Here is a 16,273-nt window from a genome sequence, read left to right on the forward strand (position 1 = left end):
GATGTGGCTCAATGGTTGTGCCCATGGATTCAATCCCTGGCACCAAAACAACAATTAAATAAATAAATGCAATAGTTGGGAGCAGTGACACACAATGGTAATCCCAACAACTTGGGAGGCTGAGACAGGAGGATTGCAAGTTGAAGGCCAGCCTCAGTAATTTAGTGAGGCCCTCAGCAACTTAGCAAAGCCCTGTTTCAAGATTGAAATTAAGGGCTGAGGCAGTGGCTCCATGGTGGAGTGCTCGCCCAACATGCATGAGGCCATGGGTTCAATCCTCAGCACCACATTAAAAATAAATAAATAAACAAATAAAATAAAGATACTGTGTCCAACTACAACTAAAAAATAATTTTAAAAAATTGAAATTAAAAAGGGCTGGGATGTGGCTCAGTGGTAAAACACTCTGCCCACCCCTGGGTTCAATCCCCAAAATCCCCTCCCCATTTTTAAAAAAGCATTAATTCTCAAAATATCCCTGTTTCCTGAATTGCTGGCAGACATTATCCAAACACTGTGAAAGGGACAAACTGTATATTTGTTTTAAAAGCAAATGAGAGGAAAAGAATCTCAAGCCTCCTGCTTGCATAACTAACTTCTTTCTTTTTTTTTCTTTCTTTTTTCTTTCATTTTTTTATAACACTTGTTTTATTAATTCTATTTTTTTTAAACTTAGAAATCCTATTTTTTTCTAAGTACCTATCAAACTAGAACTTAAGGAAATATATATTTAAATATTTTTAAAATTTTATTTATAAAAAAACTTCAGACTATTTTGATAAATATAGATTTACAAATCAAAATTAAATACTAACAACATCATAGATATAAAAGGTGGTCCTAGATTTATAGCTAAAAATTATTTATAACTAAAATACATGGCTGGGTAAGTCCTTACTTGGTAGTGGTTTTATCCTCTTATAGATGCCAAAGTTGATAAGACCATGACGCTCTAAATAACTGTGAACTCGGTGGACAAGCACAGTATCACCTACATAAATAAATAAATTTAAAAATGTTTATTTGAAGCAGTTTAAACAGAAACCTCTTCTAACATCTCTATTTCTCCATCATGAAATCACTGAATACACTTTTCCCATAAATTTCAAGTCATGTGACTCCTTAAGTGGAAAAGTGATTCTTCAGAGCTTTTAGTCTGAGGAGTCCAAAATGTACATCATATAATTTGTAATTTTTAAAAATGGCATTCCATTATGGAACAAATGAAGGACGAATCTTTGAAAATAGTTGTAATGCTCCGTTTACTTTGGTAAAATCTTCATAAGACTTTGTTAGTGACAAATGAGAAAAGAAAACCAGACCAGCTTATCAAGAGCCAAGAGAGACCATAGGTCAAAGCTGGGTAACAGTCTAGAAAAATTATTTTAAAATCTCTTGAACTCATTTGTTGACACAACTTAAAGATCAGGAAAACAAAAACAGAAAAGAAGCTGGGCACAGTGGTGCACACCTGTAATCCCAGCAACCCAGGAGGCTGAGGCAAGAAGATCGCTAAGTTTGAGTCCAGCCACAGCAACTTAGCAAGACCCTGTCTCAAAACAAAATAAAAGAAAGGCATGCGGATGTAGCTCAGTGGTGAAGCATCTCTGGGTTCAATCCCCAGTACCAAAAAAAAAAAAAAAAAACTGCACAGAAAACAGGTTTTATATAAGGTCCACTGTTGTACAGCACAAGATGAAATAAAATATGAATGAAAAAATTATCAAGGAACCAAGAGGCTCCAGAAGGAAGCATTAATTTTAGCAATAAGGTCCCAAAATTAGTCCTAGTGAACATGCTACTTACTGTTATAAGGCGCTTCCAACTGTTGCAGTGTAGCCTCAAATGTCAGCTGAATCTTTGGATTATCCAACCACAACTGCAACTATATTTAAATGATATAAACTGTATTATATAAGCTGTATTATAAATGATATAAACTGTATTATGCCACTTGACCATCTACAAAATCATCTTTAAGACCTCAAACATAGACTTTATTTTCAAACAATGAAGTTTTATTCCTGAGAAAGAAATTGATAAAACACAAAACCATGCCAAATGAATGAATTATTTAAGAAGCTGGGGAAATTTATCCTAAAAAGGAACAACACCTAGTAACTTACCAAAGTCATACAGCAGTAGGAAGAAAATAGGATTTAAACCTTATTTATTTACTTGATTCCAGAAATACTGAGTAGATGAAATCCCCAAAACTTTATAATAATAATAATAATAAATTAGAAATGCAGAAGTAGGGGAGAAAGGGGTGAAGGATAACTTCTGCTTTTGATCTATAAAACTAAATGAGTTGGTGTGCTATTCACTGAAAGAAGAAATCAGGAAATGAGTCTGGTAGTAAAGCAAACAAGAGGAGGTATAAAATAGGCAGCTCAGGGGAGGTATGAAGCCAAACATGCAGAAGAGGGCTTTAAGAAAAAAAAGGAAAAAAAAAAAGAAGAAGAAGAAGAGGAGAGAATCTCAGAGAAGTCCCAAGCAGCTCACATAATGGCTGATTTTAAGGATACACCTAGACAAAGATACATAAGAGATGACAACTATGGAGGCAGGAGACAAACCAAAATCTGTGTTACAGAAGCCAAAGGAGTAGTGTGTTAAGGGAAAAAGGAGCAGTCTATTATTTCAAATACTGCTGACAAAACACTAAGAGGAGAAATGAAAAAAATTATGGTATAGTTAAAGGGTTTAAACAGGAATTCTCTTTAGAGTAATATATATGTGTGTGTATTTGCAAAATACAAAACAAATTAAACACCACTGTATGAAAGTCTTAGCTAAAAGTCAATAAATACTATTCTAGGGGGCTGGGGATGTGGCTCAAGCAGTAGTGCGCTCGCCTGGCATGCATGCGGCCGGGGTTCGATCCTCTGCACCACATACACACAAAGATGTTGTGTCCGCCGAAAACTAAAAAAAATAAATATTAAAATTCTAAAAAAAAAAAAAAATACTATTCTATATTCAAGGTTTCAACCGAGGAGGAGTTAATTTGGCTAGATGTAAATAAACTAAATTACAAAGGGATATGTCCAAATCCATACAGACACTCTGCTTTGCTCTGTGGCCACATTAAGGGAATTTCTCACATACACACTGGGCCTAAGTTCCTGAACTCTCACACAAACTTCTAACCTGTAAAATAAAACTCAGTTCTAGTTCAATAATCCTAAAAGGTAGTTTTAAAATCAGGAGGCAAAATATGCCATTTAAGATTTGAGAACTGGTGCCGGGCACGGTGGTGCACACCTGTAATCCCGGTGTCTAGGGAGGCTGAGGCAGGAGGATCACAAGTTCAAAGCCAGCCTCAGCAAAAGCAAGGCACTAAGCAACTCAGTGAGACCCTGCCTCTAAATAAAATACAAAATAGGGCTGGGGCTATTGTGACTCAGTAGTTGAGTGCCCCCAAGTTCAATCTCTGGTATCAATGCCCCCCCCCAAAAAAAGATTGGAGAATTGACAAATGATACTCCCCCCCCCTTTTAACTTTAACCTGGGTCAACTGTTCCCCAAAGCGTGACTTTTAGTCACAGGCCCAAGTAAAAATTGAAAACTCTCTTCAGATGAAACAAAAACATGAAAACTTATCTAAAAATCCAATTGGGGGGCTGGGGATGTGGCTCAAGCGGTAGCGCGCTCGCCTGGCATGTGTGTGGTCAGGGTTCGATCCTCAGCACCACATACAAACAAAGATGTTATGTCTGCAGATAACTAAAAAATAAATATTAAAATTCTCTCTCTCTCTCTGAAAAAAAAATAAATTAAAAAATAAAAATCCAATTGGATCAAATACTGATAAGTGACACACAAATGTTGGTTCATTTATAAGACAAAGGAGCCTCAGAAGTACATACTTAAGAACTTTTCACTCTCTTAAACAAAAAAACAACAAAAAATCACCCTGTCTTTTCTGTTACAAAAACTTAGTAGTATCTACCAACCACTCTAGCTATATGATATTTAACCCAAATTTAGCAGTGATTTTGCAATCTAACAGAAAAATTAATCAAAGATGGTTAAAAGACATGCTAAATGACTTCTCTGAGATTTCAAAATAGCTGAAATCTCTATTTCCACCTTACATTACCCTCGATACAATTATATGCTCTAAATAGCACTTTGCTGCCTATCTTCTATAGTTAAAGTTTGTTTGTTTCTTGCAGTACCAGGAATTGAACCCAGAGCTTTATTCATGCCAGTCAAGCACTCTACCACTGAATTACACCCCCTAATTCTATGGCTAAAGAATTTTTGATGAGGGCTGGGGTTGTGGATTAGCGGTAGAGTGTTCACCTCGCACATGGGAGACCCTGGGTTCACTCCTCAGCACCACATAAAAATAAAAAAGTGTAATAAAAGTAATGTGTCCAACTACAACTAATGAATAAATTTTTTTAAAAATTTGATGAATAAGAGACATGAAAGAAAAATTCAAGAAGAAATACTAATTCATGTAAAAAAGCAGTAGTCTCATTAATCCAAGAAATAAAAAACAGTAGTATAGATTATCATTGTTTTAATAACAAAAACAGGGGCAGCATCTATAGATGAATGGATTAAGAAAACATGGCATATATACAATAGAGTCTTACTTAGTCATAAAAGAATGAAATCAAGGTATTTGCCAAAAAAGAGAACTGGAGAACATCATGCTAAGTGAAATAAGCCAGACTCAGAAAATCAAGGGTTGATTGTTCTCTTGTATATGAAAGCTAGAACAAAATAAAGGGGAAAAGATGGATATCAAGATATAGGGAAGATCAGGGAGTAGAAGAAGGGATTGAGAAGAATGGGAAAGGGAAAGAAATGCAGGATGAATTTAACAAAACCACACTATGTGCATATGAAAGTATATCACAGGGAATCCCACATTTTGGATATGTAGAAAGCACCAATTAAAAATAAATAAAGGAAGATCAGTAGAATAGCGGAAAGAGGGGGAGGAGGATGGGATTAAAGGGGGGCAGGGAACCAGGGCCAAAATGAAATAAATCAAGTTCAATCAATGTAGGATTTTGTTGAAACGAACTCAACTACTGTGTATAACTATAATGCTCTGACACCAAAAATAGAAAAGAAAGAAGAGAAAAGAAAGAAAAGTAAACAGAACAGAACAGAACAGGGATGGGCACTGGGGATGTTGACTGGTTCATCCCTTCTGGGAGGCAATCTGGCAATAGGTATCAAAACTTAAAAGCATTCACTCTTTGACAAATTAGTTTTTCTTTGACATCTGTAAGATTCGGAAATAATGCCCCAGATAGAGTAAAGGATGTATGAGGTTCTTCAGAAAGGCAAAAATGAAAATTTAAATATCTAATGATTAAAATAGAATTCAACTGGCAACCGGACATTGTATAGACATTAATCATTCAGCCAGAGGAAGCTGACCTAGGTGGTGAGAGCAGAATAAGCGTTTCACTTATCTTAGAAGGAAAGACAAAGTGACCTGGGTTAGATCCCCAAAACCACATAAAAAAATAAATAAAGATATTGTGTCCAACTACAACTAAAAAATAAATATTAAAAAAATGATACCTTAATGTATACTATGAGGTATGAAAAGAATCCACCAAAATGGATATAAATAGGACCTCAATTTATAAAAACAAAAATTTCATATATATTTTTTTAAATACCCAAACAAAAAGCCACTAATTTTTAACAATCGTTATCTCTGGAGTAATAGTATTACAAACCATTTTAAAATTCTTTCCTTTTTTTTCTCCATATTCTCTACAAAAATCATATGTAGTTTTCATAATCCAGTTGGAAAAAGGCTAGCATGGAAACTTACTGTACGATTTCTAATGAACAGAAAAACCTTCTGGGTCTGCTGAGGCCCACTGATGATGTCTGGAAAACAAGCTGCTTCCTGAGAGGTCATCCGGTCATGAGGAAGTCTGCTCTGGAAAGCTGCACCCTCCACACCTAGCAAAGAAAGCAAAGGTCTGCTGGGAAAAGTGCAATTAGGTACAAAACCACGGATGATGACATCGTGAACTCCTTTTATACCTGAATAATTCTGTGGCGTTTTGCCTCATTCACAGACTGATCTCACCTCCTTTAAAAAACAACTTTCAATTTGTTTCAAAAGCTGAAACTTCCTTACAAATCAGCCACTCAGCATGCCCAAGTAAACATTTATTAATGAGTGAAATAATACATAAGGTATTTAGAATATTTTCTTCATCTACAAAATAACTTTATAATACTGGCTGATGTTCTCAAATTAGCATCACTAGTGGTGTAGAATAAAATCTAAAAGTGAAGAACCAGCCAGGTACGGTGGTGCACTCCTGTAATCCCAGCAACTCAGGAGGCTGAGGCAGGAAGACAGCAAGTTCGAAGCCAGCTTCAGCAACTTAGCAATGCCCTAAGCTACTTAAGCAAGACCCTGTCTCAAAATAAATAATAAAAAGGGCTGGGGATGTGGCTCAATGATAAAGTCCCTCTGGGTTCAATCCCTAGTACCAAACAAAAATCCAAAATACAAACAACAACAAATGATAAATAAATAAAAGAACAAGATTAAAGGGAATATATACTAACAGGAAAGTGAGAGGCTATGAAGTTGAAAACACAATTGCATGCCTTCTTTTAGGGTTACAGCATGTTAACAGAAAGATGATGCTAAATACATGATTCCATCAATAGCAGCATCCATCAGCGCTCAATATTCAATTTTGGCAAAGAGTGAGAGAAATTAAGCAGACTACAGTGATAAGTCAGAAGAATGCAAGGACTTCACTCTTGCTTGCAGAAAACATTAAAGATGCTTTACTATACACTACATTAAAAGTATATTACCATATGTGCTACATAGTACATTTAGTGTACACATACATTATATACAAGTAAAATCTTGTTTTGAAATTCTTTAAATTGGTTAGTAAATATTTTTATAAGCTGGTGGACACGGACATCTTTAGAAATATCTAATTTACAAATATTATGCTCATATTTCCAAGATCATCTTATAAAGATGTGATAATCACTAGCTTATAAAAATACAGGGCTGAGAGTGTAGCTCTCTAGTACATAGCATGCTTAGCATGAGCAAAGCCCTGGGTTCAATCCCCAACATTTAAAAAAAAAAAAGAACTTAAAGAATTTCAAAATTCAAAACCATTGAAGTAATTATATATAAGTAACAAAACAGAGACCAGATGTCCGTATTTAATCATTTTACATAACACAAGAGGATTTAGTAAAATTAGGAGATAGAACAAGACAGGTGAAGACGTAACTCAGATAACTATTAGGTTATTAAGGGGTCTGTTTCCATAATGAAAATCAAATGGCAAATACTACCTAGAAAAAAAAATGGTTAATAAGAGATTATGCAAAAATGATGCTAACAGGGCTACATATTAACACTGTTCTTAGGGACAAGGAGAAAAGGCTATTCATATACTATAGATAATGAGCATAAACACTGTTTCGCATTATTAAATCAAGTCAACAATCCTTAAATTTAATTCATTATATCATAAAATTAAAGACTGTCAGGGAAAAAAGAAACAATCAGGAAGAGCCACAATGCTGCAGGTAAAGCACGAAATTAAGACAAGAAAAGAAGAAATGCTCATTATCCAGGGGTAAGAGTTGTTCCCCAAAATGGGAAATGTCCTAAAACTATACAGCTTTGATGTCCCCAGTCTCTATCTCCAAACCAAAATAAATTAAACAAAAACCAAAAATCTAAGACCAAAACCATCTCACATTATAAGGAACACTATTACCTCACAATAATCCTGAATAATCGAACCAAATACCTCTTTTTTATGAAAAAAAAAAAATTTCCCACTGGGGACTGAACCCAGCCAGAGAAACCACTGAGCTGTATCTCCAGTCCTTTATATTTTGAGACAGGGTCTCATTAAGTTGCTGAGGCTGACCTTAAACTTGTGATCCTCCTGCTTCAGCCTCCCAAGTAGCTGGGAATACAGGTATGCACCAATGTATCCAGTTACCAAATATCTCTTAATAGGTTACACATTGGTATACATTTTATGTGTATGCTATTAACATGAAAATCACTTATTCCTATTAAATTACACTTTTTCCTGCCAAAAACAGGATTTTTTTTTTCTTGGCTATATCATCTTCTGTATGTTTAACAGGTAGTTGGTCAATGAAAATTCTACTACAAAAACTATTTTTCCAGGAAAGCCAGAATAGCCATGTGGGGGGGGGAAAAAAAACCACTAGATTTCATATTATATTTGGTTCCTCATTTAAATGTCCTTACCAAAAATCACTCTAGTATCCTAACTTTGAGAATATGTAACAAGAATTGTTACAATGTTACAAATGTTACTTACATAAGTCATTCATGTGTCAATTTCTAAATAACTAAGTTAAAACATCAAAAGTTTAAACAAGTGCAATTAAAGAAGTTACCAGCTGTGAATTATCATATACCTGAACTAACACTCTCTTCCATCTTTCTTTATTTTTCCCAGCACTGGGGATTAAAACCTAGCCCACTCTACCACTAAGATACATCTCCAGTCCTCTTTTTTATTTTCTATTTTGAAACAGGGTCTTATTAAACTGTCCAGGCTATTGACTTCAAACTTGTATTTCTCCTGCCTCAGACTCCCAAACTGCTGGAATTATAGGCATGCACCACTGCTATGCCTGGCCCCTTTTTCAAAGAGGAAAAAAAAAAAAAAATGTTGATTTGGAACTAAATCAAAACATCCTTTTTTGTAGGATATTTCCAAAGTGTAGTAGTAGACTACTTTGAGTAATCCAACTCATAAGTTATCTCCTTTACTGAAAAAAACTTTTAGAATACAATTGATGTTAACAATATATTCATTGTTTAAATAAGTATCAATAGTACATATAATTCAGAAGAAATTTACATTTACATTTACTCTGGAACACAGTTTTGCGCTTTGTTGTGTAAATGCATTTAACAAAATCTAGTATTCTGGAAATTTAGAGTGTTTCAAAGATGCTAAAATTTTCAGAGGCTCCAAGGCTGACTACATATCAGTTTCCCTTCTGTTCAATTCCTTCCAGCTCATCACTTCACACAAGTAATTCCAGTATCACCTCCAGAATGTAATCATGCTAAGGCAGAACTGTCCTTTCTATTCAATAGTCTGACTCGCTCACGCTCTCTGAAAACATTTAGGCGAATAACTTAGACCTTTTTGGGTAGGCCAACTAGAGAGGAAGAAGAGGGAGGAAAGCAGGGGAAGGTGAGATTATAGGCCCTCTATTCTATGAAATCATTTCCCCAATTCAGATAAGATACAGGTAGCATTTTGATTAGAGTAAGGTAATGGAAGGGGGGAAGACCTCCATGAAAAAGTACTTGCCTTTGACTTTTTAACTAAAGTAGATAAATTTACTACAACTAGATTTCTGAGAAGTATGAAAACAGAAGCCCAATAGGAGACACATAATAAGGTTACTTAAAATTAGTGAACTAGAAATGCACCATAACAAGACCTATAATTGTTAAAAAAAAAAATAAAAGAAAAGAATAAATAGTAGGAGAAAGAAAACAAAAAAAAAAAAAAGGAGAATCATGATTTTTTCTGTACTTCAGATTTTGCATTTTTGGGGTAAATGCCTATCTTAAATTAACCTAGTGGTGTAAGCAATGGTCTACGCACCAAGTGGTAAGAATCCCTGGACTCTCACTCCTCTACAACTATTGTTTCATCATTGGCTGAGTCACTAAACCTCTTTGGATTTTAGGTTCTAATCCATGAAATAAGAGGAATAGAATGCTGTTTACTTGAAGGCAGGATGCTAGACAAGATGGCCTCAAGATCCCTTCTAGAGCCAAGATTGGGATGTACACAACCAAGTTGAGGTGGATTTTAAGGAAGTTAAGCCCCTAGCTGCAAGATACCCATGAGGGGTCATCCAGCTTCATCAAGAGAAGAAAGCTGATTACCTGTACGCACATTTTTAATACTAACGGATTGTCTCAAAAAAGCAAACTTCAGAACATGACAAGGACCCGAAGAAAGAGCCTGAAGGGTTCCGAACAGTTACCACCACTCCTGGAAATTCCTTAAAAGTCATGTTTTACTAACAGTAAGAAGCAACACCATTTCACATAAAAGTCCAGTTACTTTCAGCAACAAACCACATTGTTTACTTAAGTAAAAAAGCAAATATTTTGATAAAAAAAAAAACAACAAAATTCAAATTATTTGAGATTAAAGCTCTAAAAGCTTTCCCTGATCCTCAACAGTTCCGTTTAAGTGTTCTTGATCCATCTGTCATAGATAACAGTACTACATCAGAATTTCTCCAAGAAAAGCGTGTATTGAGTATCAATCTCTGGTCCTTAGGATAGCATTTAAAGAAGTAGACTTTTAACATTCTGGATCTCTTTCACTACCAACTACTGTATAAACACAGAACTACCTTTGATCCAAGAGAATAAGATACAAATACTTCCTGGCCTGCTATATGCACACTGCAACAGATAGTAATTTTAAAGTAGATTTAATAGAAAGTGACAACCTCCAACAATGAAGTAATACCTATTCCAAATCTATCAAATGGTATATATAAACCAGCTTGGAGAACTGGAACACACAAAAACATCCTTCAAAGGATGAAATCCAAACACTACTTTGGGTTCCTGGAACAAACTGTTTCAGAAGGTGGCCCCTATAATTTTTTTTTACTTTTTTCTAGGAGTAAAAATTTCTGAAAAGTGCTCTCAGTAGACTTCTTTTTTTTTTTTTAAGATAATTTTCACTTGAGATAAACTGTAAATTAACTATATAACATCAATAGAAAAAAATAGTTCCCAACACCATGTATCAACCTTATCTAAAAATATGTCACTTGCCTACATAGTGTGCCTGACTAGTCCTAGCATACTTCTTTTTTTTTTTTTTTTTAAACTTTCAAGTCCGTGGCATTTCTATGCATATGCTACTCTTCTTTTTAAGGGTCCCATGATTCCTAAGTGTTTTACATCATGTTTATTTTTACTGCAAAGACTGCTAATGAGAAAAGTACTCGCCATCTCCTCAAAAACATGAAGAAGAGCGGAGGGCTGAGACCGGCCTGAGGACTTCAACAGGTTTTGCTTGCCTTTATTCTGGCCACACTCTCTCCTATCAGACTACTCTGTCCTGTGGGTCACATTTCCCCTGCACTCTGGCTAAAATGTGGATACCACAGCCAAAAACACTTGCAAGCATCAATCCCTGACTTGGCGGCTCTTGCTACTAAGTGGCAAGCATCTAGTGCCACCCTCACCTGATGCTTGGCCGTCTCCATACCCTCCAGAACTGTCGTCTTGAAGTCCTCCTGCTTGCCCTGTGGAAGGAAAGAGGAGAACTCAGGGACCTTACTCCATAAATTAAGATAATATCTGGACATAAAGGCCTAATAGTTGGTGACTCATGAATTCACCACCAACTAGTAAACCCAGATTCAGAGAACTCCTTCTTCTGGAATCAAGGCCCAGAGTATTACATCATAATCTTCCAAATCCTGGTCAGGAAATTTCAACTTTACACGCTGCTTCTTGTTAAGTCAGTGGAACAAAGTACATGGTATTTCTAATCACTAAATTCTTGCTGTCAGTCTTATTTACTAAGGGTTAATTGGGGAGGGGAAATGGATTCTAAACGCCTTTGGTAACAAAATGGGTATGAAATGGGCTCTAGCACCTGGAGTTGCAACAATTCAACATCAACTCAATAGTTGTTTAACTTTCTATCTAAAAAAGTTAAACATGAAGACAACAAGCAAAAGACTGATAATGAAAAAAGTTTACTTCTCCTCAAAGCAAAGAACACAACTTAAAGATTCAGCTCCAGAATTAGTTTCACTTACTACACACAGGAGACAGTACTAGAGCTGAATATGCCAATGCTTCTTTAGTAAATACAACTTCAGAACATATCCCAAGACATCCTAGCAGAGGCCAAGTACTGCAGATACACATGCACTTATTGGTGGTATAAAGGGAGGCAGGTGAGATCCTAAAGGAACTTCTAACTTGAGCTACACAATAAGCCTTGTTAAGAAATCTTCCCTCTTTGATTAATGTGTAGGAGTAATGTCAAGAAAAGAATCAAAGCTGGAAAATTCAATCTGAAAAAATCAGGATAGATTGTCTTCCAGAGGCTTCCAAAATCTTTTACCAAGACAGATACTATAATCCTCTTAAGCCTTCAGCCCCCAGTACACTACTGGAAAACTACAGCGTGATCTTTTGGAAGATATGAAAACACCATTTCCCACTGATCTATATCTGGAAAAGCTTCATTAATTAAACAGTCTATTTTAAACTATACATTCCAACTAGAAAGCAGATTGACTGTTCTACCACTTGAATTAGAAGGGAGTAGTAAAGTCAAACCAAGCTAGCCCCATAAAAATGCTCCAAGGTCTGTGAGACTTTGAATGACATCTTCATCCTTAAACACATTATTTACAAATAAAATTGATTTTTTATAATATCAGAATATGCTCCTAGAAGTTATATACTCTGTATAAAGAATCTTTTTCTATGATTATTTTACTATGCTGTTGTCTAAAAAGTCCTCTAGGCTCTAGAAGGGTAGGCTCAGACAAGTCATAATGTATGTGATCTGTTGTTTATAACCCTTGGGAAATAGCATATGATCATTAAGAGAAGATCCAATTTCTAAATCCAATCTGCAAACGTATCTGGAAAATGCAGGCCCTACATTTTATTTATTTTTATTTTTTAATTATTATTATTATTATTTTTTTAGTTGTAGATGGACACAATGCCTTTATTTTTATTTTTATGTGGTGCTGAGGATTCAAACCCAGAGTCTCACACACGCTAGGCAAGCGCTCTACCACAGAGCCACAACCCCAGCTCAGGCCTTACGTTTTAAATTATAAAGTTTAAATAAGAAACAATAAGTTCTAGATTTATTCTTTAAAAAAAAAAAAAAAAGTTGTCATTGTTTTGTTTGATTCCCAATAGAACCAAGTTGGATAAGAATACTAAACAGTATTTGGTGGGGGGATGGATTCAGAACAGTGAAACAAACAGAGTTTGAAGAATGACATTTAGACATTAGGAATAACATTTTCTCTCTCTCTCAAATGATTCTCCTGATTTGGCAAGAATGAAAGTAACAATCTCTTGTCACCTTATCGCTACTAAAAAATTAGATAAATAAAACAAAAAACACTGTCAACCTCACCATTCAGTCTAAATTACTTTATCCTTCCTATTCCTATCATTTTCCTTATTTTCAAACTACATGTCACACAATACGCTACTTAGTTCATGTTAACCTACAGAAGGTAGATATATCTACGACTGACTTCTCTTTTTTTGTGAGTCAATGATAATTAACAGAAATGCATATTTCTTACTCCTAACAGGTGTTTAAAAAAAAAAGGGCGGGGTAATAAGAACAACAATGGTACAACAAGGCAAGGTAAGGTGGTCTTTTTTGATATATACATATCATATACTTATTACACAACATATATATGTATACATATGTAAGAAATTTTTATAAAGTACTTTTTTGGGCTGGGGTTGTGGCACAGTGATAGAGCACTTGTCTACCATGTGTGAGGCACTGAGTTCAATTCTCAGCACCACATATAAATAAATAAATTAAATAAAGGTCCATCAACAACTAAAAAAAAAATTTTTTAAAAAAGTACTTTTCTTTAATTTAAAAAATACTTAAAAGAGAAAAATAGAAAATATTCAAAACCCAGGGTAGATTTTTAACATAACACTAAAAAAGTCAAGAAATGAAATTCCAAAGGATTATTTAAGAAGAAAAACAGAATGAAACAAGTAGAAGGTAGTGTAAACATAAAAAGTGATGGAAAACAAACTAAAAAGTGCTTAAAATAAGCTTAAGGAAAAAGATACTTTCTTTTGTCCTGATAAGAGTCTAACTTGTTTAGAAATAACAGGATGAGGTTGCTTATTTCCTCTCATGGGTACTGAAGATGCCTATTTTTCCAAAGAGCTGAAAAGGGTCATCTTTATTAGAGGTATTATAGACCAATTCTTCATCATTTTAATTATAGCACACAGACATTTGCAGTTAACTTTCCATCCCGTGTTTCTGAGTAGCGCACATATATAATACCAATGCCTTATTCACCAGTTTCCAAGGCTTTTCCAAGACCCTATTTCTGACAATGACACAAAGACATATGACAGCAGGCAAGCATGGCTGTTATCTTCCACGAATACAAGTTCAAAACAGAAATGAAAATATTTAAAAGCAACTTTTTAATATCAACTCAATTTTGACTTCCTTTTGTTTCATCACAAGCCCTTCCCCCCACCACATACCCTCAAGTTTTAAAGTAAAGCTCTTAAATATTCAGGTTATTTGTGCATATCTTCTCCAAACTGAAAATCAAATCCTTTTGGTTTATCTTACACAACAGCCTTTCTTTCAGTTGTCTTTCATCAGATCTGACTAGAAGTGTTTCAGTTATATGCTGGATGCTTTCTCATCTTGATTCAAATATTCAAGAGATCACTTTTTCAACACCCCCTTTTTTTTGGCAGGGTATGGGGGTACTGAGATTAAACTCAGGGGCACTCGACCACTAAGCCACATCCCCAGCCCTATTTTGTATTTTATTTGGAGACAGGGTCTCAATTGCTTAACACCTTGCTCTTCTATGAGGCTGGCTTTGAACCTGCAATCCTCCTGCCTCAGCCTCCCAAGCCACAGGTGTGCGCCACCGCCCAGATCCCAGCCCTTTTTATTTTGACAGAGTCTAAGTTGCTTAGGACGTTGCCAAGTTGCTGAGGCGGTCCTTGAACTTTTGGTCCTCCTGCATCAGGTTCTCTAGCCACTGGGATTACAAGCATGTGCCCCGTGCCCAGCTCTTCCAACTTCTTAAAGGAAGCCTATGTTGACTTTCAAATACTTAGGCAAGCATGGAGATAAGAATCATTGGTTTGCCATTCCTAGGAACTTCAGTTCACATTTGACTAGCTTCTTGGAATAGCATTCGTATTTGGTAACTTTAGTGAACATTTTGAGAAACTTGTAAATCTTTTAGGAAGCATAATTTTTAAAGAGAAGAGCAATTATCAAAATGGCTAAATTCATAGAAGAAAGTTGACTGCCGATATGTTTGTTTCAAATTGAGCTTGTTATATTAGTGAAGGGAACAACATTTCAAAAGTTAAAACCATCTTTCAACACACAAATCTCCACTGTATTAACAAATCAGCTGAGTTTCTTATTTAATAATCTCACTAATTTGATGTTTATTGAATACCTATCAAAAACTATCACATACCAATATTAAAGAATAGGTAGAGACCTTGTTTTCAAAGAGTGTGTAACTATTTGGGGAAAGATTCAAGCAGTAAAGAAGCTAAACAGACTTGAGAATCAAGGAAGCTTTTCTGCAAAAGTTCAGAGAACATTTGGTAGACAGAGAGGCAGTGAAAACATCACTATGGTTCAGAACATTCATAGAGGCAAAGAGAAAAGCACAGATCTTAATGTGCAGTGCCATTAAGAACACAGCCTGGAAGAGCAGTGGGGAACCAAGTAGAGGGAGGAAAAGGGGTCACACCTTCGTGTCTAAACCAAACACTGATCTTAGCAGTAACCAGTGTGGGTGGGGTGGGGTGGGGTGCGGGGGAGAATGCATAGAACCATGTAAGCTTTGGCAAGAAAGCAGCAAAACAACTGGCCACCTTGTACCACACAGATTAGAGGAGAAAAGTGACCTAGATAAAAGAGATTCAATTGAAAGGCTATTGAAATCATTTAGATCTTAAGTGAAATACACTTATAATAACATGGTTAAGTGCGAAAGGCATAGCAAATAAAAAAGATTACATAAGACAATTGACTTTAACAGACAGTAAAGAGGAATAAAGGTCATTCATGATGACTCAGGTTTTTAATTCAGGACAGAGGTAATACAATGAACAAAATGGGAAACTTGGGAGATAAGCTAATAAAATCTAATGGAAATCTTCTAAAGATGGTTGGAAATTCAGGAACAGAACTCTGAAGTCAGATTGGGTCTTGAAAAGTCTTTAAAATAGCATGAAGGTAGTTAGCTCAGAAAGCTTGAGGCAGTTATAAATGTATGATTAATCTCATGAGCATAGGAAAGTCATTGTTTCAAAAAGGAATTGGTTAAACAGAGACAACTGACCAAACAAAGGGGAAGGGGACATAAAACTGAGAAAGGCAGGAGTTACTAGTAACCATCACCACTTCATGCCGCCTTTCTGCACTCTGTGGTGAGAGATGGT

General features: G+C 35.5%; 1 protein-coding gene across 2 annotated transcripts in view; it reads right to left on the minus strand.

The window, feature by feature from the left end:
• Kdm1a (lysine demethylase 1A) overlaps positions 1–16,273 on the minus strand; it is a 60,911-nt gene that overhangs the window by 26,011 nt on the left and 18,627 nt on the right. The window contains exons 3-6 of one of the 2 annotated variants that reach the window (XM_076861072.2): positions 11,272–11,331; positions 5,816–5,949; positions 1,807–1,885; positions 899–991 (exon numbers count right to left, since the gene is read on the minus strand). In XM_076861072.2, coding sequence (XP_076717187.1) covers positions 899–991; positions 1,807–1,885; positions 5,816–5,949; positions 11,272–11,331 — 366 coding nt within the window. The remainder of the gene's footprint in view (positions 1–898; positions 992–1,806; positions 1,886–5,815; positions 5,950–11,271; positions 11,332–16,273) is intronic. The other variant, XM_076861073.2, reaches the window with a different exon arrangement.

This window comes from Callospermophilus lateralis, chromosome 7 (genome assembly GCF_048772815.1).
Source record: "Callospermophilus lateralis isolate mCalLat2 chromosome 7, mCalLat2.hap1, whole genome shotgun sequence".
Taxonomy (NCBI): Eukaryota; Metazoa; Chordata; class Mammalia; order Rodentia; family Sciuridae; genus Callospermophilus; species Callospermophilus lateralis.